Raw genomic sequence first — 22713 nt, 5'->3', positions numbered from 1 at the left:
TCCCAATTACACAACAGATTAAAGAACAAGTACTGCATGGTTAAGAGGAAACATGTAGCGTCGGGGCCTCGTGGAAAAAGGCTACTATTGATGAATGAAGAGATTAACTGTGTTTAATGATCTGACATGACTGTTTCCTAACTACAAAGATAGGTGAGGCCTAATTTTAGACGGCGTTTCAGGGGTAAAGTCGATTATATTGTATATTTTCATGCAAAGACCCAGGTCAAACAATGAATTTAGAACAATGTATCCTCGTACAACGGCTCGTAAGATATCATATGAACCCTTGTATGAGGATACGTTGTTCTATGTCACATGCAGGTTCAAGAATATACCGCCGCCTATCTGATTACCTCCACCCACAGCTTGAGAACACCATATTTTTCTCATAAGCCAATCAGAGCAGACTGGGCCTTTTCGGGAGGAGGTCTTAAAGAGACAGGCGCTAAAACAGAGCGTTTCAGACAGAGGGGGACTCCAGGTATATTCAGACGGACAGTATGAGAAAAATAAAGTGTTTCTTGAACATTAACCTCTTAAGCCCGACATACCTCTTAAGTATGTAAACATGTTCTAGCAGAAATCCAAAATACATGTATGAGTCTATATCAGCATGATACGTCTCCTTTAACACATATTTTTCTCTAGAAAACAAAAAGTGCAGCCATGCTGGAATCAAGTCACATTCATTTATTATACTTCCAACAGATATACATTTACAACACAAACAATTTTAAAACCTGCCTCCTCTGCCTGCGCCGCGTACCTGTGATACACAACAGAGGCAGACGGCAGAGATTACAGAGCTTTGCTGCAAAGCAGACGGACACGTCAGTACGTCAAGTTAGTTTGTCACCACGCTGCGCATCTTCAGTCCTGAGCTGGAACGATGGAGGGAGATGAAAGGCGCGGGTAAAGAAAGCTTATTCACAGTGCTAAGAAATGGCTGTACTGGTTTGGGACCCCTCCCTCTGGATCCACACGTACCCACACTGGGATCAAATCCCACTGGAGCCTGGAGTTTTTCTCGCTTCACCTGCATTTCACTCTTCTTTCTGTCTCAATAGGGAGGAAACACTGAGGACTCCCCGACCTCCTTTAAAAAAACAACAACAATGAAAGCACAGCTCTCACCTCCACAGATTACAAGGGGTTAATCAACCATCTGGTCTGACCAGAAAGGACTGTGGGCTGTAACACAATGCCCTGGACATTACCCTGAAAGTCACGATGATTTGAATGTATTGCTTTAGTTGAGCTACATGAAGGTTTAGACCATCTCCACTGTAAAGCTGCAGCTGGTAACAAATAACTTTTTGTTATAATTTCTCAAAATGTCACTATATCCTAAAAAGTGTCAACCTCTGGTTCTGAAAAGTGAAAAGTGCCGTAAACTTGCATCAGGGAACGACACCGCTGGTTGCCAAAAAGAAGTCTGTTTGTATAGAAGTCTATGAGAAAATGACTCTACTTCTCTCTTGATTTATTACCTCAGTAAACATTGTAAACATGAGTTTATGGTCTCAATCTCTAGTTTCAAGTCTTCTTCAATACAGCATGATGTTCATTTAGTACATTATGGTCCATTTAGAGTCACACAGACCATAAAGCAGGGGATGCTTTAGGGCGGGGCTACACGGTGATTGACAGGTCTCTACCACGGCGTTGTCCGGTCTGGGAGTTGTCCGTGTTTTCATCTAAGAACTTTAACCCTTTTACGGTGTGTGTTTTTAGTTCATGAAAGTTAATTGTAATGTTTTGGTCACTTAAAAAATGTCTTATTCGGTGTTCGGTTGTACTGAGGTCCACCATCTCGTGTCACTTCTGGTTGCAAAAAATTTGTTACCGAATTGACTATTACTCGCCTCAAATGTTTTCAGAAACATATTTTAGTTTCGCTGTAGAATGAGAAAGTTTGTGACCCGGCTGCCATGTTAAAAAAAACAGTCTGTCGTCAAAACGAAGCACCGCCCACCGACTGGGGCAAACTTTCTCATTTTACAGCTGAACTGCAACTAAAATATGTTTCTGTCAACAAATTTGGGGCGAGAAATAAGCAATGCAGTAACAAAATCCTTCTTCATATTTGATCAGCAGGCCTAATTTGACAGTTTGATCGGAGTGCACAAGCTCCACCAGCAGTGATCGACGGCTGCGTTAGAGACTCTGATTGCTTGTTTTTTTCTTCGGGTGTGGTGGAATCTTGCGAATGCCATTAGGAGCACTAAAAGGAGGCAGAGGAACCAGATAGTCTGTCTCCTGTACTACTGACTACTGTCGGTATATAAGGACAGTTTGAGCAAAAAAAGTAAATTTCATTAAAGTTACCCAACTGTAGCTGTAAGTGTCTTTGACCACTTGATTGTCTTAGTATTTTAAAGATAACATCCAGTCCACCTTACTGTAGATCTGCCTCAGACCACAAACACAGCTGATTGCCTATCACACAACATTATGTTTTTGTTACAACCTTGAGCTTATTGACTTTTATTTAACCACAAATCCTGACACATTTTCCATTTAAGGTACGTTATCCTGACTGCATTTTCTTGACTCAGTAGAAAACATTTTGGTCAGAGTTACATGTGATGCCGGGCAGCTGAATGGTGAAATCGGCCCTGTCACTCCAAAGCTTCACAACAACGCAGGTGATATCTAATCTGTAGATGTTGCACTGTGAGCGACAAACAGCTTGCTTTGAATAGGATTTCAGACTCTTTGGGCATTTCCCCCTCTTGGTACAAACTGGAAAATTTGTGAAAAATATATATTCTTTTCCATACATGATCCAGACTTTCCAGACATGCAGACGCTCACATGGCCCACGAGATGTTGGCCGTGTGCTCCTTGGCCTTCATGCGCAGCACGGCTATGCTGGACGAGCGCCTCTCGAACTCGGGCTTGGTCTCGAAGGCATGGTGACCGCTGGTGGCCGGCGTGAGGAGGGAGTCTGCGCTGAAGAAGTTGTTGAGGGAGACGTGGCCGAACTGGTTCTGCTGATTGGGGAAGCCCACGTAGCCGTGCTCGGCGGCACCGGCGGCCGAACGGGGGGAGTGGGAGTAGGAGGTGACGCAGGGAGGGGTGCCTCGGGGCAGCATGCAGGAGGAGACCACGGGGCCGCCGGGAGCCGGGCTCGGCCACAGGTTGTTGGGAATCTGTTGGGTGAAAAGAGGCTTTAGACACTGGGGAGGATGACTTTCATTTCATGAGAATCCACTGGAGCACAAATATCAGTTATAACAGATTGATAGTTTAACACACACAAAGAGTTCTACGTAGCTGTTTTAAGTATAAGTAAAGCTTTACACATATACAGAATGTACAGTTTAAACACTTAATATCACCTGAATCATTCCATTGGCTGATGAAGACAGTGACATGTGTTCAGAAAAGCTAGTAAGTGTTTTGATTTTGATTATTCTGTCACACAGAACAGATGTAGTTTATAGGAGCATTAAAAAATAAAAAATGAAATTTAGAAGCTAAATCTCAACAGGAATACAGCGGGAGCTACAAATCTAAAGTCATATTGCTCTGGTTTAGTTTTTGTTTGGTCAATGATGAGCTGTACGTGTTAAAGTAATATTGGCTTAAATGTTGAAATAATTGGCTGAAAATACAAAGGCTAGTTTCAACCATGTTACAAAAAATATATTATCTAATGTATTTTCTCACTTAAATCTAGTGGTATCTGGACATGCAGTAGGTTTTGGTTTTATTGACCATATTTTGAGAAATCTGTCCGTCCTACATACACACACAGACAGACACTGTATTTACTAGTAAACTAAGTTTACAGAGGAAATAGCCTCTTTAAAAACTGTTGACCGCAGTGGATTGGAGATTAGAGAGTAGATGAGATTAACAAAGACACCGAGATGTCGCTCTTGATTTTCGTAAATGTGATTTTTGTTCAAGAATTAGGCACCTAAATTATGAAATGTCATTCGCCTCCATTGTGTCAAGGTGGAGGCAAAAACATCAGAGAAAGACATCTCAAAATCTGGACAAATAAAAACAAAACTATCAACATGTCTAGAAAACAGGAGCAGGAAGTGAGTTTCTTTGAGGGGTAAAGTGACCCGAACTCTGAATGAATGCACACGGATCCAAACAACTCCGAAGGTGGAGGTCATTTTATGATTCATCATTTTTAAAATCCGTCATAAAAGTGTCATGCAGCCTCTGTTGACATTTTTTTCGATGATCTTAGAGCAAACAGGCCAGAGGGGACAGAGAGGAGATAAAGTCCCATCTGGTCAACATACAGTAAACAGCACATGACTGGTTTGTAAGAGCTGGAGTCTAAAGAACAGCATGTCCTTCTTTAAGCTGTCACCGCAGACTGAACTGCAGCTCCATCACATACAAATGACTTCACTCATGCTGACGTTTCTCATTTGGTTTCGTTTGCCAGGATCTCAGTCAGACTTGAGAAGACGAGCCGGCGTAAGAAAGCAGCATGTGAATAGCATCCAAAGTACAGCTTCCTTCGTTGCATCTGGTGAAAACGAAGCCAACATAATGTGCCACTGTAGCTTTCTACCCCACAGAACATTATATTTTAAGAAAAAAAATAAAATAAACCAAAATAAATGCTCCAAAACTTCCTTAAATTTCAGCATCTTCAAAAAAAATTTGGAAAACTATAAACTGAACCAAGCGGTTACTGCTTAGCACAGGAAAACGTCTTTCTGCCAAAGTATAGCTTTCAGATGATGTGAACAAACACAAACCTACAGTGTTGCGGTGAAGAGAAAAGTCAACTCTAACAGTTAAATCAACTTCTTTTGTTGCACGTAAATATGGTTGCAGCTGGAGAATCAGCTTTGCCAGCATGATCCTGACATCATGTGCCATCCACGAGCAGGACTTCAGTCTTTACCCCCCCCCCCCCCAGAAAATACAACAATATCAGCCAAAACCTCAAACAAACCAAATTATACAAAGCACCTTAAAAACCCAGAAGAATGCAATCAATGTCCACTGTGTTCAGGGAGACACAAAAACACCCGCTGGCAGCAGGACGGTCCGTTTAATGAGGGTAATGTGGATCAGCTGGGAGAGAGGGTGTAAGACTGTAGGGGACTCTATCAGAAACATGTGCGGAGAAAATACCAGGCAGTCCAGCACATTTCTGACCTGGTCTTGAGCCAGGGCGTAGAAGAGCTGCAACTCCTCTACCTCTTTGAATTCAACATATACGTTAACACACGCCCCTCTGAGGAACTGCATATTTCCATCTGAAAAACCCCCCAAAAAGGCTCGACAGCACTGGGAGGCCCAATCTCATGTTTCTGATAGACACAACTGACATGCTGCGTCTCCTCTCACCTCATCTCGTACCCGACCTTTGTCCGAAGCAGCAAGACAAATGTGCAGCGAACATGAAACGTGATATAAGGCCGTTCATTCAGCCGGGACACCTCACAGGCGCTCTAATCAGTGTCCGAGCCTCTTATCTGAAGACGGGCTTCATAAAAGGTGATTAATAGAGCGGCAGTGACATGCAGTGATTAATGCAGACACGAGCATTCATTTGTTGTGGCTCGAGGAAATTGAGTATTAGAGGAGAGAGGTCTTATCAGGCGTCCTCCATGCTTTAAGGGGAGACACTGCAGGTCAGGGTTAACATCTTAATTATAAGATACTGTCATTAAAACGTTTAAATATGTAAATGAGGCATTATCTTATTAAATAGATTCACAGAACAGAAAAGCCAGGTTTAAAATTCTTGTTTCATTTTGTTGACACAACAGTCAATGTTTTTTTACAGAAGGAGTTTTGGAGATCTCTTTAATCCATAATTCAGATAATATCGTGAAAGCCATTTAAAAATATATTTTGTTCATGTTATTAGGAATAAAATGTAGTATAAATGAGTCTGTGAGTGATGTGTGAACAAACCCCTCTGTGTTAACCTTCAGCACACAGAGAGGAATGAAAGAGTGAAGTTTGGTGAATGTAAGAGCTGCTGAAGTGGAGATTTATCATCAGAGTCTGAGAACAAACTCATTTAGAGGAAACGTCCTTTAAAGAGACGTTTAGTTCCATTACAGACATTTAGAGACTCTACAGGTGAACACATGAACTCATAGAAATCACCATGAAACGTCCTTGATTACTGACATTAGTTGTTTTTTGTATAACAAGTTTTCTGAAATTGTATTTGTAAATATGCAAATGAGGCATTATCTAATGCTAATTTATGGTGAATTGAGAATAAATCTACGGAAGCAAATAGACAAAAAGAACTATTTAGATGTTTTCTTTGCATCTTTGAAAGAAGACTTCATCGAAGCTAAATATTCGCAAAACTGACCAGTGCATGAAAAACAGTTTCTCCTCTTAAGCAAATAGATTTAAATTCCCACCAGAGGCTCTTTTGACATCAACACTAAAATCCTTAACTGTTAGAAAAACGTCGATCCAAACTTGCCTGTGTGTAGCTGTCGGTCCTCGGTAACACTGATAAATCGTAGGTGGCTGCAAAGTGAGTTTTGGCTTGTTGGATTTGCCCGTAGCGCTCTCGTTTCCTCCATTTTGCTCTTCTGTTCTGAAACCACACCTAGTAGGAAATTAAATAAAATTAGACAAATAAAATCAGTGGAAATAAATGTGACTTTTTAACAAAATACCAAGTGGCATCTGCTTTGAAAAGAAGTCCAACTAAGTTCTGGCAAAATAATCTATTTGGAAAAGAAGAGCAGCAGCAGCCTGAAATTACAATAAATCCTTCTGCACTGCTTTTGTGGAAAAAACCGAGTATTTTTCATCAACAGATGTGTTTTATTTCCTAAATATGTTTGTGGTGTGTTTATATGAGCACCATTTTACGCATAGCGCACTGCTCCACATGTATTGTCGTCAGCCCTCGTTTCGTTATTTTATGATTTATTCTCTCCATCAGTGAACGTTAACAAAATACGACTCTTAATAACCTGCACTCTGGCCTCCGTTAATTCCGTCCTCATGGCCAGCTGCTCCCTCACGTAAACATCTGGATAGTGAGTTTTCTGAAAGACTTTCTCCAGCTCCTCCAGCTGCGCGCTGGTGAAGGTCGTCCGGTGTCTCCTCTTCTTGCTGCTGGACACGTTACTGTCGCACTTGTCCCCCATGTCGTCCAAATCCGTCTTCTCCTGTCCGGTTGTCACCGGCGACGCCCGCAAGGTGCAGCAGCTGTCCATCGGCCTCCCGAGGTCCGTGTGCAAAGGGTCCTCGTCTGTCTTTGGTACACCGTAATTAGCTGGAATGAACGAGTGATAAATTAATAATAATACATCTTGATGGCCTGCCATTATATTGTAAATGCAACTTAAAAATACATATGAAAATACCATTTAATTCTATAGAAATATAAGTTCATGCTTTAAGTGTTTCATGCTCAATTGTCTTTCATATAAAAAAAAAAAGAAAAATGGCAAAAACATAAAATATTTGCAAACGAAACACCTCCATGAAACATCAGAAATATTTAGGATGGAAAAAAAGAGAGAAACTACTGGATATTAAATCTTCCAGTTTTTATCTTTAACACATCAACTCCAGTAAAATTGCAATATCGATGAACAAAAGGTGAAATTAAAGAAGCTTTTACGCACCGTTCTGGTCTCCGCAGGGCGAGGAGCGGTGCTCGCCGCTCTGAAGCCCGAAGGCCTGCACACATTTTGGGGAAGACTTGCTGAAGTACTGCGTGCTTTCCAGGCTCTCCATGACTTGGTCCATGTAGTAATCGCTGGCCTTCATCGCTTGGCTCTTCAACGCAAATTTATCATCCATATACTCCATCATCTTAACCCCAAATCCGCTTTAATCAAAAGTCACCATGAGAAGAGAAAGAAAAAAGAAAGAAAATAAACTAATCGCCGTCACGCACCGATGACTTTTGTAATGCAATAATTCGCCAATGGAGTTAATTTGCTCCGTCCTGAAGCCGCAACGTCTTTATAGCCCCGAAGAGAATGAGCTCCTTGAAGGGCTCCCCTCCTCTCTGCGTAACGGCACCCAGCTCCTCCCACGTCCAGAACCCGAACCCGGCAGCAGTTCACAGTGGTTCTGCAGCCGCACAACAATCAAAAGTGACTTTAATTTACAACATGTTTAGACATCCAGAACGAGGCAGTGGTGTATCTACAGCTGCACGTTCAGACCTTAAATGGGATTTAATCTGATCTCTGCCGTTCAATCGTTTCGGTTTTGGGGAGTTTATCGTGTTTGATTCCGGAATGAAGTGAACAAAATGCTCTAAAAAAACAACACGTTTACTTTATTCTGTTCCGATTGTTATTTTGTAACCTTTGTGTTACAGGCAAACTGATGATTTGTATTTTTAATAATTCGGCCCTCCCATAAATCATATATTTCAAATATGTCACAAATTCAACATTTACACATCTGTGTAAGAAAGAAAATCCCCTTTTAACGTTTCATTATGAGGTTTTTTTTGGTAGTTTAACAAAAACGTGTGCAGCTTAATACATATCGTTTTTCTTTAGTTTTTACGAAATAGTATAGCCTAGTTTACACAATCCAGTCGTTATGAACACGTGCACCCATGCTTCAGCCTTCGCAGTCAAGATATTATATTAATGAAGGATGTTTTTTTGAGTCCTGATATTTTGACAAACAGGGCAAATAAATATGAGATGTTCAGAGGCTTCAAATGTAGATTTCGTTCGTGTCCATTGTGTCTTAAACTATTAACCACTGTCCGAGTTGCACAGAGGAACATGTTAAAGATGTCCAATCCTTTATTTAAACTCGTTTTGTGAGAATCTAATGCCAACGATCTTCGATAGTTTGGCGCATGTTTATCCACCAATTGTAGTTTGTATTCTGGATGAAATTCGCGCTTTGGCTCACATGTTTGCAAAACTATTAATCCTTTCATCCTCTTTGTGATCGATTTGTTTTTTTGCACAACATTACATTAAGCAGTGAGATATGAAACAAAGATTAAAGAAACACACACATTTAAAAAAAAACATAAATGCTTCCTAACAAAATACAAAAGGGATTTCAGCAAGTCTCTGGAGTCATGAAGCCCAAAGACCAAGAAAAAGATGTATAACAAAATATTATTATTATTATCATTGAGATATATACAAACATACACATATATATATAAATATATATATATAAACATATAAATATATATATATAAACATATAAATATATATATATAAACATATATATATATATATATATATATATATATAAATATATATATATATATATATATAAATATATATATATAAATATATATATATATATAAATATATATATATATATATGCAAAGCAGAGTTTCATTGAACCCAGCGGCCCTCAGGAGCGCACACACACACACACACACACACACACACACACACACACACACACACACACACACACACACACACACACACACACACACACACACACACACACACACACACACACACACACACACACACACACACACACAAGGACAGAAAGAGCGAGGTTCTTCTATTTCTTCTTATTGGAGGAATCGTGTTACCGGGAACCTAAGGCCCATCTCCCGCCATCCACATCTCCACCCACGAGCCTCGCCACCTGCAATGCACACCATGCGTGTGCTTTGGTTCGCTCTGGGGTCAGAGGCAGTCACCTGGAGCTTCACGGTGCCACGGGAGAAAAAGAAAAAATTAACAATAAACAGAGGTGCTCTTAAGTAGCAGGGGGCGGGAGTCTTATTTGGGCTTCTAAGATGACCTCGCTACGCTGGCTCACGCTGAGGAGAAAATGTGAAAAGTTCACTGTGGTCTGGTGCGTGTGTCTTTTCGGCTGGAAATTCCCGCCACAATAGTCGCTGCGTGGTTTTGTGACGTTGGAGGGCTCGGTCACCTTTAGGCCCATCAGTCTACGCTAATCCTCTAAATTCTGCAGCCAATGTGTCATGTGAGCCACCTGGAAAGATCCTCACCCTCACTTTCAACAGAAAAAGCATGTGCTGCCAGTTTGTTGTGACATTACGTACGGCAATCGTCTTGGTCAAAAATATGACTGAGCCGAGCTAATTATCATTCATTTTTCAGTCTCAATGTGACTGATCGCAGTCCAACACAACCCGAGCCAGGACCAGAGAGGCCGCTTCAGAAGGCAGAGACATGACATCATGATGCCCAAAGCCCAAAGTCTTCAAAACGTTGGCTGTAGACACGACACACACACACACACACACAAAAAAAAAGGCCAGAGTTTATTTTCCACCACATTTTTGGGGCTTGGTGTCGTGCCGCGGGACATTCGGGTCACAAAGCCGAGTGACTAAAAAAAGTGAAAGCAGCACATTCCGTGCTTGAAAAAGTTTGATTTCATTTTGTGTCGTTTGTCTTTTCTATTTGTTTTTCAGGAGTCGCTGACAAAAGCTCTCCGTCACTCCACTGAAGTCATCGGGGTTCATGTCGAGTTGTTGTACAAGTCACCTGTGACCGAAACCAGAACTAAATCCAGATGCTGTGACACAAGGCTAGAGCTAATTTTAACAACGATGAAATGATCATAAAAAGAAGAATTTTCTCATATAACCACTAAAAGAACTGCTTTGCAAAAATCAGGAAAGGCGAGGTGAGCGCACACATCATCACATTTTTAAATGACCACTGACATTAAAATGTTTATTTGTGTGATTGCATTTTAAAATACACAACAGATTTAGAACTGAAGCCTCTATGACCACTTTGTTTTAGCTTTGAAATTATTTAAAATAACATTTATCAACAGAAGTACAAACACATAAAGTACCTATTACTGTACGGGCGCAATAAAGGGTGAAAGTAACAACTGTTTTTATTTAATTCTTTGAATCCAGTAGCAAAAAGAAAATGTTGTTTAACATTTAAACAGAAACTAGACAATCATCTCAACTGACACTGCTACACAGAAACTCAATTCTATCATATCAGTGAAAGTTGTATAAAAACACGATTGAAAGTTTGGATTGTCACAAAAAAAAGGAGATTTTAAAAAGTTGTGTGTAGATATATTTCATGGTTCATTTATGTAAATTCAAATTCTGTACATTTTCTAACATGTATATCAAATATGTATGTTAAGAGGTGCAGACACATGAATGCAGATGTACATTTACTTTCTTAAATACCAGAGACGAGCTCTTTATTAGCTGATCATTTAAGTGATTCTGTAGTTAATTGACAAATGTAAGAGATTCTGTTCTTTAGTTACTTTACAAACCTCTAGAGGTGACTTTCTAAGGCTTGCTTCCTGTGACATCAGTCCTGCTCTCAGCTGAGTGTAAAGAGCGACTCTGACCTGTTTTCATCCACGTTTGTTTTATAAGCCAGCAGTTGTCGTTGGAGGGAATAAATTAGCTTTGACTTTTACCAGAGTCCAGCGCAGAACACTTTCTGCTTGTGTGAGTTTACTCCTCGATTTCTTTATAAGTTGGTTTCACATTTCAAGGAGGGCTTGAACATTCCTCTGAGTTCATATCCATTTTGTCTTTACTTTGGCTGAAGGAGCTAATTGTGTCACGAGGCAGAAGTAAACGAGGAAAGACCTCGTGTCTCTTGTGTCGTTCTTCTTTATCGCTAGATTTGTGGGATTTGGAGTTAAAGTTATTTCACATGCTGACATATTTGACTTATAAGCCATACATCTCCGATACATTATACAACGAAAATGTTCTGTTTAAATGATTTCCCTCCGATCCAAATCGCTGTTTGTCTTTTTTATGGTTTACTATTCCCTTGAATAATAAATATATAGCATTACTTGTCCTTACTTTTTCTAAATTTCAGTTAGTACTGTATGACATGCTGTATACACAAACTACACAATATTTACTTATTATATACTTTACATCACAGCTAGTCACTTTGTAAAGCAGCACTGTTGTATTATATGATGTCACTCGTGAAACTTGCTTAAGCTGTTTGTCTGCGTTCATTTTTGTCAAAGTTTCGTCCTTTTTATACCTCGTAAAATGCATTATATTACACTGAAAATGACTTGCTTGAGTTGTGTAATTGATCACAGTGTACATCAGAAATGAATGGAAACCAATGGCTGCCCCGTTCAAAAAACGGTCAGCAAAAGTTGTAGCTAAAACTTGCAAGCACACTGTCATGGTGCCTTAATGCATTTGAAGAAAGCACTTGGAGGGATATTTGGATACCGAACCTCTCACCGCCAGACTCCATCCGACAACATTAGCTGACTTGAGGTCAGGCTGGCAGGGCCGTGTGGGCTGAGAGGGGCATTCTTCATCTTATCTAAAAGTGCGGTGGAGCGCTCATTTCACCAGGCAATGGATTGTGGATGTCTTGGGTTACATATAATTTTACCCATAACCCAAAAGTAAACACATGTAATGAAGACTGGTGGACGATGGCTTTTAACAATGTCATTTCCGAAGCAGTGGTTGTAGAGAAGAGCTCTGAAAGCCGGGGCAAACCTGAACTTGTGTCAAACTTTATTTCACCTGTCTTTTCATGTTACATGCAAAATAAAAAAATCTGAATTATGCAGTATCGCCGTTTTGTAATGACAGTTTGATGACAGAGAAAAGACCCCATCGATATCCCCCAGAGAGCCTCAAGAACCGGTCTCCCTGATGGAGGGCAGTGCTCTTGAGTTTCACAACAGCCCCCCCCCCCCCCCCCCCCCCCCCCCTCCGAGTGGGAAGGACCACGGCATCTCTGGCATACGGCACTGTCCAAGACGAAGATCCACCGTCAGCTCGCGTACAGTCAAAACACGCCCTCCAGACATGTGCAAGCGAATGATAGCGGGAAAGTAAATAGACAGGCATGCATTTCCTGCCAGGGAGCCACTCTGCAGCTCCGACTATTTGTTTTGACATTCATTAAGTTATCATTTCCAGGCGGCTGGGCCAGCGAGGAACCTCCAAGCCTGAGGTTCACCGCCTCCGGTCGGCCAGTGTTTTGCGGACGGACGCCTTAGCTCTACGAATTCAAATACACGGATAAGGCCATTGTGATCCACGACTGAGAATAAGGAAAACATCCTTCTAATTCTAACACCAATGTTTGTGCTCGGCCCGTAATAGCAGTAATTTTCAGTTGGCGAGCAGGAGCTAAATTTAGCCGCAGAATGGGGAAGTTGCACTTAAATCTCTGGGCTTTATTAAACTTTACCCTTAAGAGAGCAGAAGACGTGGAAAGAGCGAGTCTCTTCCCATTGCCACAAACTATTTTTTAAGTCAAGAGAGTAAATCAGCAGAGAAACAACAGTTCAGCATCTAAAGAAACATGAATCCACAGGTATTAAGAGGTCCTCCTGGTCAGGGCTCTGCAGTAAAGGTTGCCAGGTTGCATGAGCAACCATTTAGAGAAATTGGCAACCCATTCTTGGCCTTTGGTCGCAGTGGAAACCACTTTTTAACCCATGCCCACATGTAAAAAAATACTTTTAAAATATTTGTTGCATTAGTAATATTCGGAACCGGAACCAGACAAAGCGACACGTGCGTTGGTGCGTTCTCGCGCCCGCTCAAAGACATCTGTTTAAGAGACGATGGCGAAGCAAATTAAGTCGTTTGATTGTGGGAGTCAACCGTCAACATCACAAACTAATCTGCAAATGTATTCAGCTGAAAAAGGGCCAGATGAACTTGAAGAAAAAAACGGAAAGTACCCGCCATCATCGAGCTGGATGGAAAGTTATACCGCAAAGCATGTACAACACACACATTTTCATTATTAATCTTACTGCATAGTATCTTAATCACTCAAAAGAGAAGGTGACTAAAATCGGCGACCATATTTTCAGTTTCGGCGACCAAAAGTTGATGCTTGGTCGCCAGCCTGGCAACCACTTTTGAAAGCTGGCGCTGAGCCCTGCTGGTTCTCATTTCCTGCCGCCATTTGCATAAGAAGCGCATTGTTTAGTTCCACGGGTTTTGTTGCTGGTTGGCTGCGATCACGTCCAGGCAGCGTTACTTGAGCCGAATCAACACAATGGAACTGCCTGAAGATATTTGGGCTGGTCAAGGTCCTATTGCTCTTAATTAATGTTCAGGACAGAGAGCTCGAGTTTTCAGTGTAAAAAGAGCAGCTGCAGGTTAGCGCAGGCAGTAAAATAGCATTATAAATACAAAAAAAGAAAGTCTTCTTCATGGAGGGAAAAAATAATCTTGTGAGGATGAAATATAAATCCCGGGTATTTACATTTTACACAGATTGGGAAGCATACATATGCTCTCCTGAACTACATGCACATATATTTAAGAAATGCTGCGTTCTTTGTAGGGATACGTATCAGAAGAGGGTTGAATATCACATGTATCTGAAGTTGCTCTGGATGTTGTCGGGTGAGGACAGCAGAGGAGGTGTTCGTGGTTGTAGAAGAGTTTGTGTTTTACTTGTTCACTTTGTCCCTCTTCTTGCCCCCTCCCCAGCCGCCGCTCCATTGGACAGGGTTGTCTCGGTAGGAGATGCGCTCCCTTTTAGACGGAGCAGAGGCGACCCGTCGAGGAGATGGAACCTCGTTTCCTGGAGACATGGATGGAAAATGTGTCAATATCTCACACGTGAATCGAGCAGCTTGAACTCAATCCGTCACAGACTTCAAACGGTAATTCGTACAATTTGTGCAATTTTAAAATGACGTATTTGATGCTATCCACTCACGATTTTTGCTGACAAGGTCGGCTCTTTATTTCTGCTCAGCCATTTTTAGGGTCCTTCATAATTGGGGTTATAGTCAATATCATAAAAAGGTTTCCAAAGGAAGGAGCCTTCCAAAATAAACCATTGCAACAGCTGTCGTTGAAGGAATGTATTAGTTCTTGACATGAGGATTTCACCCTGAGGGTCCAAATGTTGGTGGTGTTGTGCTCTCCATCATGGAAGTCATGAAAGTCTGATTTTGTGCAACATATTTCATGTTGGGTAACTAAATCTTTTTTATTGATTTCAAGCAAACACAGAGATTGTTGCTCAAACCCAACAACAAGGAATTTGCAGCTTTTGACCTTGAATGAATCAAATTTTGACTTTAGTTTGTTCTCTCGTCTCCGGAGACTCGAGACGACACGATGTTTAATCTCACTGTAAAGACTTAAGTCCGAGCAGGTGAGTTTCGTGTTTGCGTGCTCCGACTCCCGGGAGCGCCGTGTGCCGTATCAGAGGCCCCTTCCATTCCACCTGGGGATCAGTACAAAGCTTTTCAAACACACAGTACAAAGGCAGCGCTTCTACCGGGCATGATGCATTCCACGTGTCGGGCCCAGGATGGCGGTCTCCACGCGGCCGCCGCCACACAGGGAGCCACGCGGCGGGGGAGGGCTCTGGAGGAGGTGGGGGGTGGGGACGCATCGCAGGTACTGACCCGGCTCCGAATATCTGCACAGCTGGCACACTGTATAGAATATCCATCCACTCACGAGTCTTCCCACCTCTCTAGTTTTTTAATTTTTTCATCTTCGTCGTGCTGTAATGCCTTTCCGCTCCTCGAGGTTTTGTGTTTATTTCCAGATATGTCAGGCCAGCTTGTGGTGGCTAAATTTAGTTTATTAAAATGCTTTTTGTCCAATTATCTGTTCCAAATCAAAAACAGAATGCGAAAACCTTGCCGCATGTGTTGCCAATTTCAACGCGCTTTGTGCAGTCATGCCATGAGATGTACGGCAATGACAAAAATGGCCACACATTTGACCCGACCGCTGTGACCAAAATAAATAGTTTTCAACCATTTCACTCCTATTAGAGTTGAACGGCGGACAAAATTGAGGGGGCAGATATGCAACTTAAGCGGTTTCCTCTGCACACGTAATGAAAATATTTTCTGGGGCCTGGAAACGCATTTCATGGCACCGTCCCAGCAAGCGGTGGGTATCGCGTTACAACGGGTTATAGAGTATTTATGTCGTCTTTACTGCGACGGCAAACGAAGTGAACCTTTTCACTTTAAACCTTCACTTTGATGTATGTGTGCCACTTCAGAAGCAGTTGGATAAATGATTTTAGTTTCGCTCTTTTACAGGCTCATGTGGGCTGACTTGAAAAGGTTTTGCTTTTTTTCCCCAATTCCCTGATTTCACCCAACTAACCCATTTCCTCTGATACGATGGGTTTTTGATGATGTAGCACAGAGACCATTAGATGCGCTCACCAAGTTTATCAAATACCTAATTGGCTTTTTGAGAAAAAGCTCTTGCCTTACACATACATTCATATTTCAATTTGCCCTGCACAACTCTGATAAGTGGTGTTTTCGTCGGTGCGGACAAAGAGGCTTTCTTTCTCCCCGGCCTTCCTCCTGAGGAGGACAACAGTCTGCCTGCTTAGCATGACGGCGCTCGCTGCTGCTCCTGCTGCTGCTGCTGCTGCACCTCGTGAAAATCATTTTGAAATCATCACCGGAATCCAATTTGGCTTCGTTAACGGGGACAGGGCTCTCCTTCACTCGGACTCCTGGGCTTGTTTAATGTGGTCATCTGCCGTCGGCCTGTCAGTAGCATCTTTGTCACTCAAACTCCTGAGCTCCACTTCTCCTGACAGAAGGGCCAGTCATTCTTCACTGAAAGGACTTTTTTTTTTCTCTCCTGCCCGTTTCCTGTCAGAGGAGAAATTCACGGCACTCTGTCCCCGGCCTGACCTTGTGGCTCCCCCACCCCCCTCACAAAGCGGCCGACCGGTGGACTCTGTCTAGGCTGAATAAGCAGCAGCCTTTATCTCTGGCTCGGCTCGGTCTTGGGTCTGTGTGACCCGAGACCCATGGGTGCAAGTGTGCAAACATAGAAACATCTGTACACACATATGCTGGATGTAAAGGTATATACACACACACACGTGCACACAAAAATAGACATACAATCACAATTTGGGATGCGACTGTCGATTATTTTCATTGTCGATTAATCTGCTGATTATTTTCTTGATTAGTTGTTTGGTCTATAAAACGTCAGATGATGGTTAAAAATGATGAACATTGTTTCCCAAAGACGTTTTTTTCATTAAATAATTATTCAAGCCGATTAATCAATTTTCAAAATAGTCGGCAATTAGTTTAATAGTTGACGTCTTATTGATTCATCTTTGCAGCTCTAGTCACAATCTATGATTTCTTGGGTTTAAGCATGAAACTGCTGACTAGGTTTGGCTTGGGCTCAAATGTCAGTTCAGCTGATTAATGAGTGATATAAAATGTGTACAATATGTACTGGATATATTATATAATACTGTTACATATAAATCATATATATAGTGTACAAATTAGTGTAAATGTAATATTTTCAATTTCCAATGTTTTGAGGGAATACTGAGCAGGGATGCCTGACAAGTAAAAAAATAAAACTCGTTAAAAAATGAAGCATCTGCAAAAAATGTCTCTGTGACCATTTATCTGGATTGCCAGTTGTTGTGAGAGAAGGTTAAAAAAAGAAAAAAATCTACGTTAAGAGGATAACTGAGTCTTCAGAACATTTTCTGAATGTTTTTTTGGGGGGGGGTTCTACAAAGTTTCCAGTAACAGATTACATTCTGTGTAGAAAAACAGCTGTGGAGTTCACAAGACTCACTTGCGGGACCCAAGAAGTTTGTGCGAGGATAACTGTGCTCTTTGCAGGGCCGGGCAGCTGAACTGTCATCGGCTTGCGATCCACTGGTGTGACGTGGACGCGCTGTGTATCCCGGGTCGGCCTGCACACACAGAAACACACAAAACACACGTGAATGAGCCCCCAACGTGACGCGTGTCACACAAGCAGTCCAGCATTTTGAAAAATAAAAAAATTAAAAACATCCAACAACTGGCAGCTATGCAGTCTGAACATATCTAAGAAACAGGAGGAGGGGGGGCTCCTCTTGCCAGTGATCATAACTCAAACTGCTCTATAACGGCGCAGGGAGACCTGCAGTTCCCCCGACTTCAAAGACCTCGCGAGCATCAGTATCGTTCACGGGTCCAGGAGAACTGCTCCAAAGTGACACTGGGGTTTCTGCAAGCAAAATGAAGAAATTGCAGCTAGTTGATCCAATTGAAAGTGTCGTTGTGGAGCTAAACCTCAGACTAACCCCCCCCCCCCCCCCCCATTTAAATGGAAGCTGATGAGACAGGCTCCAGGAGAGGGAACCTACAGCGCAGGACATGACTGACTGGTGAATGTAAATACTGCATAATGTCACATACATGCAACTGCCCCCCCCCCCTCCAAAATGAACTGCAGGGGAAAACAAGAGGGGGGTGAACTCACCACGAGCTGCACTCTGCCTCCATTCAGGACGTCTGAGCTGATCTCCGGTAAGAAATGCACGCTGTGGATAAGATAACGTTAAAAAACATTTTCAGATCAATTCAGCAGTTTCCCCTTTTCAGTTTGATGCAATTACCTCTGACATATAAAAGAAACACAGATGACGTGCATGATAATCTTAATGATTTGTGAGGTAGAAGGTAGCACAGGCCTACATGCTCACTGCCCGTTACAGACACTTTGATGTGTCAGCTCTATCTCTTTTGCTGCTTTGCTGGTACTTTGCCCTTCGGCATAAAAAAAATGATTCAGCACTGAACAAATAATTAAATTTTAACACATACTATAATAATATACTATAATAATAACACCCACTGCTTTTTAAAAGTAATGACTAGAAATAAAAAAAAGTCTCTCTTGACTCAAAAATGTGTTTTTCTTAAAGACCATTTTACAGTTTGTAAACCATGATGACGTCTGTAAGTGAAGCACGCAGTTTGGCTACGGAAGCACGGCGGAGTGCAATAGATTGTCATGCTATGCAAGGGCATTAACCACCAAAGATGGTGAATGCAACCTCAACAAATTGACCTTCCAGATCCGTGTGCTCCTAATGAGTGTGTAGAATATTTAGTGACCAGATAAATACACGTATTTGGTGGAGAAACCTAGCGTGTAAAGTTACAGCGAGACATTACGAGCTACAAGTCACTAAACTACGTTATCTGTGGTCATGTACAGAACGTCCAGCACCGTGACATGGACTCAGAGGTTTATTGAGTTTTATCTGTCAAGTGGTAGTCAACACGTTTAATAGCTTGCAGCTATTAAAGCTTGCCAACTCTTCTGGATGGCTGGGGAATAACCTCACTTCCATTGCCAACATATTTTACAATATTTTTGATGACGTCAGCTGTAAAAGGGTCTGTTGCTACTTGGACTGTTGATGTGCATGAAGAAGGAGACATCTTGTGTCTAGCGGTTCAACTTTTGAGATGAAAACTATCCGTGTATTTAAAGATTTTGCAATAAAACAAGTACCGTATTTTCCGCACTATAAAGCGCACCGGATTATAAGGCGCATAATGAATGGCCTATTTTAGAACTGTTTTTATATATAGGGCGCACCGGATTATAAGGCGCATAGAATAGAATAGCGTCGTAAGCGTGTCTCTTGAAAGGTGCCATTTTGGGGTCTTTATACACACAAGTGGTGTTGGACTAGGAGTAAGCACAGTACCGGTGTTTACCGCGGTGCGGCTTTGTAGTTTACCAGTCGTACTGAAACATTTTGACAGAGCGCCGTGTACAACCAGTATGGATCAACCAATTAACCAATTGATCCATATATAAGGCGCTCCGGATTACAAGGCGCACTGTCGTTTTTTGAGAAAATGAAAGGCTTTTAAGTGCGCCTTATAGTGCGGAAAATACGGTACATTTGTGTTGCTCAGAGCATTAAAATGTTTGATTTTGATGAAGCTCATCAGCAGAAACAATGGCCCAGTTACGCAGGACAATCCACAAACCTCGCTGTGAAATAACAGAGACGCACATCTAAACACCTGACCAGATAACAGCAAAACCTTTTGCCTCACCCCTCTGAGTCCCTGTCAGGATGAGCAGCCCGGGTCCGCAGCCACTGCTGAGCTCGTTCCCGCTTCACTCGCTCCACCTTCTCTGCGTGCTGAAGGCCCGGCTCAGCCTCGCGACCTGCACTCCACAGAAAACAAATCAACGTCACATGCCATTTCTGTCTTTTCTTTTTGGTCAGTGAAATAACATCCTTGATGACAAGGGTAGTAAAGAATGAGTGCGCTGCTTAATCAGTGAATGTTGCGGTGAAGGTTCGAAATGACAAGAGGCTCCATCAACACCGTAGTAAAGGATTTGTGTTAACATGCTTAACAAATAAACAGCTCTGATCTGCAGCAACGTCTGACATGTTTCACTGTAATTACAGCCGGCCAGGGTTCCCAGCACTGGGAGAGTCAGTGGTCAAAGCTCCCGGTGTATATGTTTGGGCTTAAGGTGGTGTATGTGTTTGGAGGACTCTGGGGTGTTATTATATTATAATGAGTTTAAAGTTGCTGAAAGATGCAACAGGAGATGATCTGCTTTTTCCGACAATTGCTGGAGCTTGTGGTTCTTCGGTAAAAATGTAATCCAAGCAATGTTCCAACAGTTTGTTAAAGAAAGACGTCTGAGAGGCCGCTGATTTACGAGCGAAGCTGAAATCCCATAATAAGATCGTAATTCAAAGTAAACATTTATGTTGCACTGACAGTCAGGCTGCCGTGGATGGGTGTGAACTGATAATGACTTTGGACAGGCCAATGCTGGAACTAATGATGCATTTATTTAAGTCATGTACTTGCTTTTACTGAGCTGTAAAAAAAGAAAAAGGAGAAGAAAAGTTTTACAGTTTTCATGGGTTAATTGAGAAGCCCCACTAAAAATGTCAAGTGATAGATGATTCTTCCCCCCCGGGGCAGCAAAGGCCAGAAAGTGGCTACTCGCACTTCCCAAAGCTCAAAAACACACAGAGTGACGGGGAACGGGCAGTCGAGAAAAAAACACTTTAAACAGCAACTTGGTCATCTCCTGCACTGAGTACAGCACTCCAAACAAGGGTTGTGTGCCATGTCTGCATTCATTATCATAGGATCCTGTACGGATAGTTTAAAGGTTACAAAGGAAGACTGATGATGAATATTAACTCATCAGAGAGGGGGAATGTAGCTATGGCATGTGTACGCGGTGATACAAGATGAGCAACATTTTTTAAGTCACATTTATGTTGCACTCCAGTAGCACGGAGACTCTCCTCTCACTTTCCCTCTCTGAACTCGCCACGAAAGCCCCCTCCTGACCCCTTCCAACCTCCTGAATCCCCCTCCAGTGCTCCTCCAGGACATCGGGGGGGGGGGCTGTAGGAGTCACGCCTGTTAAGAGAGGCTCTTAAGCACATTAGGCGATCTCGTCCCTGCTGAGGGGAGAGCTCTGACATACTATCAGAGACTTGGGGAGGAGGAGGGGGAGGAGGCTTCGGCCCGCAGCAAAGTGCCGACCCTTAAAAACGTGTGAAATGGTGCCATGAATGAGTTGATGAGCATCAGACAGTCAGACTGGAAACAACCAGGTTATAAACAAGCCAAAGGTTCAGATTGTACGTGACAAGGGTTGAGAACACCTGTAATGTTAGTAATGATTCTGTATTGCACATTAAGACTTGTGTGCACACACATCTACAGCAATTATGGTAAATCAGCAAGTAAGCTGAAGCACAAAGTCACTTTCCAAGAGATATTTGAGTATTAAGCTCTCAGTATGCTTAAAAACAAACGTGTGTGACGTGCACTCAGTTGCAAACAAAAAGTGACGGATGTAGTTGTGTAAAGAATGAAAAAAGGAAGAAGCTCAAACGCTGCTTCTCACCTCCGCAAAACCATCTTGAATGAGGTGGGATTGTTGGATTGTCTGTGAAAAGGTTTTGCTCATGAAGTCTTGTATTAAATCCGCCCTGAAGAGCGTGAAACTTGGCTCTGGTATATTTCAAACCTGTCCCATAAGACTTAAAAACAGTTAAACTACGGCTACCCATACCTGGTTTTGTATTGCATCAAGAAAATAGTTTTGTGAGCCTTGTTTTCACGGCATTTGCAGAGTGGAAGAAGGATCGCAGTGTTCTTAGTCTGTTGTCTGTCTCTGTGAGTGACTCAGACTGCTGCCCAACAGTGCTTTGGCTCTGGATGTTCCAGTACATCTCAAACACATGAGAAGGAAGCTCCGCTGCCTGAGATAAATAGAAGCCCTGAGAATACGGGGCTGAAATTGAATGCACATGAATGGTGGTAAACAGCCTGACATTAAGTTATTTTGGATGATGGATGGTAAACAAGATGATTGTGTTTCAGCCGGACTTTGTAGATGACTTGAAGTGTGAAATCGAGTTAAGTGCTCAGGAGGTCGGGGTTCCAGGCTGAAATAAAAATATATACCCGCCTGTCCCTCTGACTTGAGGACGGATGTTTGGTGGGGTTGGATCGCAGTTTGGATGGAAGGAGGAGGTTGGAAGGGGGTGTGTGTTAGCCTGGGGGGTGAGTGCAAGGCGTTGGTGGAAAGTAAGAGGCGAAACGAGGAGAAAACGCTTGGAGGCACACAACATCTTCAACATCTGCAGCACCCAGACACTTGATGATACAAAAAAAAAAATAGGGTGGTGTATTTCTACATTTTTTTGCCTCTAAAAGAAAATGTTTTGTGGCTCTGCTCCACTCTCTCCCTCTCTGGGTATGTAAGCCGATACCCATTTCAAGTGGGTTACTCATGTCCAGCACATCCACACAAAGAGCCCGGATAAAATAAACATGGCGCGTCGGATATCTTGGAAAGAATCTGTCATGGGTTTGGGGCTAATCACCTCCAGAAGGAGGGCTTGACTCAAAGCCTGAAACGTTAGCCCCTGTCGGGGAGCGCTGGCTGGGCCGGGCTGGGCTGGCTAGTCCCC

At 42.4% G+C, this 22713-nt stretch overlaps 2 protein-coding genes across 2 annotated transcripts in view; both read right to left on the bottom strand.

Moving 5' to 3' along the window:
- Window positions 1–2816: 2816 nt before the first annotated feature.
- On the bottom strand, window positions 2817–8841 carry alx1 (ALX homeobox 1). Its single transcript, XM_076090000.1, has 4 exons — window positions 7605–8841; window positions 6945–7249; window positions 6443–6571; window positions 2817–3158 (listed from the first exon to the last, which is right to left on the bottom strand). The coding sequence occupies exons 1-4, from the start codon at window positions 7792–7794 to the stop codon at window positions 2817–2819; spliced, it is 966 nt and encodes a 321-aa protein (XP_075946115.1). The 5' UTR covers window positions 7795–8841.
- A 5524-nt stretch (window positions 8842–14365) lies between these two features.
- Window positions 14366–22713, bottom strand: part of lrriq1 (leucine-rich repeats and IQ motif containing 1) — a 31348-nt gene continuing 23000 nt past the window's right edge. Inside the window, exons 17-20 of the mRNA XM_076089999.1 lie at window positions 19802–19916; window positions 18204–18264; window positions 17529–17649; window positions 14366–14499 (exon numbers count right to left, since the gene is read on the bottom strand). Of these exons, the coding sequence (XP_075946114.1) occupies window positions 14366–14499; window positions 17529–17649; window positions 18204–18264; window positions 19802–19916 (431 nt within the window). The remainder of the gene's footprint in view (window positions 14500–17528; window positions 17650–18203; window positions 18265–19801; window positions 19917–22713) is intronic.

The sequence above is a fragment of the Anarhichas minor genome, unplaced genomic scaffold (genome assembly GCF_050575085.1).
Source record: "Anarhichas minor isolate MPS153535 unplaced genomic scaffold, ASM5057508v1 ptg000011l, whole genome shotgun sequence".
Classification (NCBI taxonomy): Eukaryota; Metazoa; Chordata; class Actinopteri; order Perciformes; family Anarhichadidae; genus Anarhichas; species Anarhichas minor.
Note: the sequence above shows the minus strand (reverse complement) of the source record. Positions and strands in the feature narration are given on the sequence as shown.

Coding starts and splice junctions, on each gene's coding strand:
- alx1 (XM_076090000.1), bottom strand. CDS start 7,794: ATGATGGAGTATATGGATGATAAATTTGCGTTGAAGAGCCAAGCGATG. Junction 6,572..6,944: donor TAACGGAGGCCAGAGTGCAG/GTTATTAAGAGT, acceptor ATTTCCTACTAG/GTGTGGTTTCAGAACAGAAG. Junction 3,159..6,442: donor GGACCGACAGCTACACACAG/GCAAGTTTGGAT, acceptor TTCACCCAACAG/ATTCCCAACAACCTGTGGCC.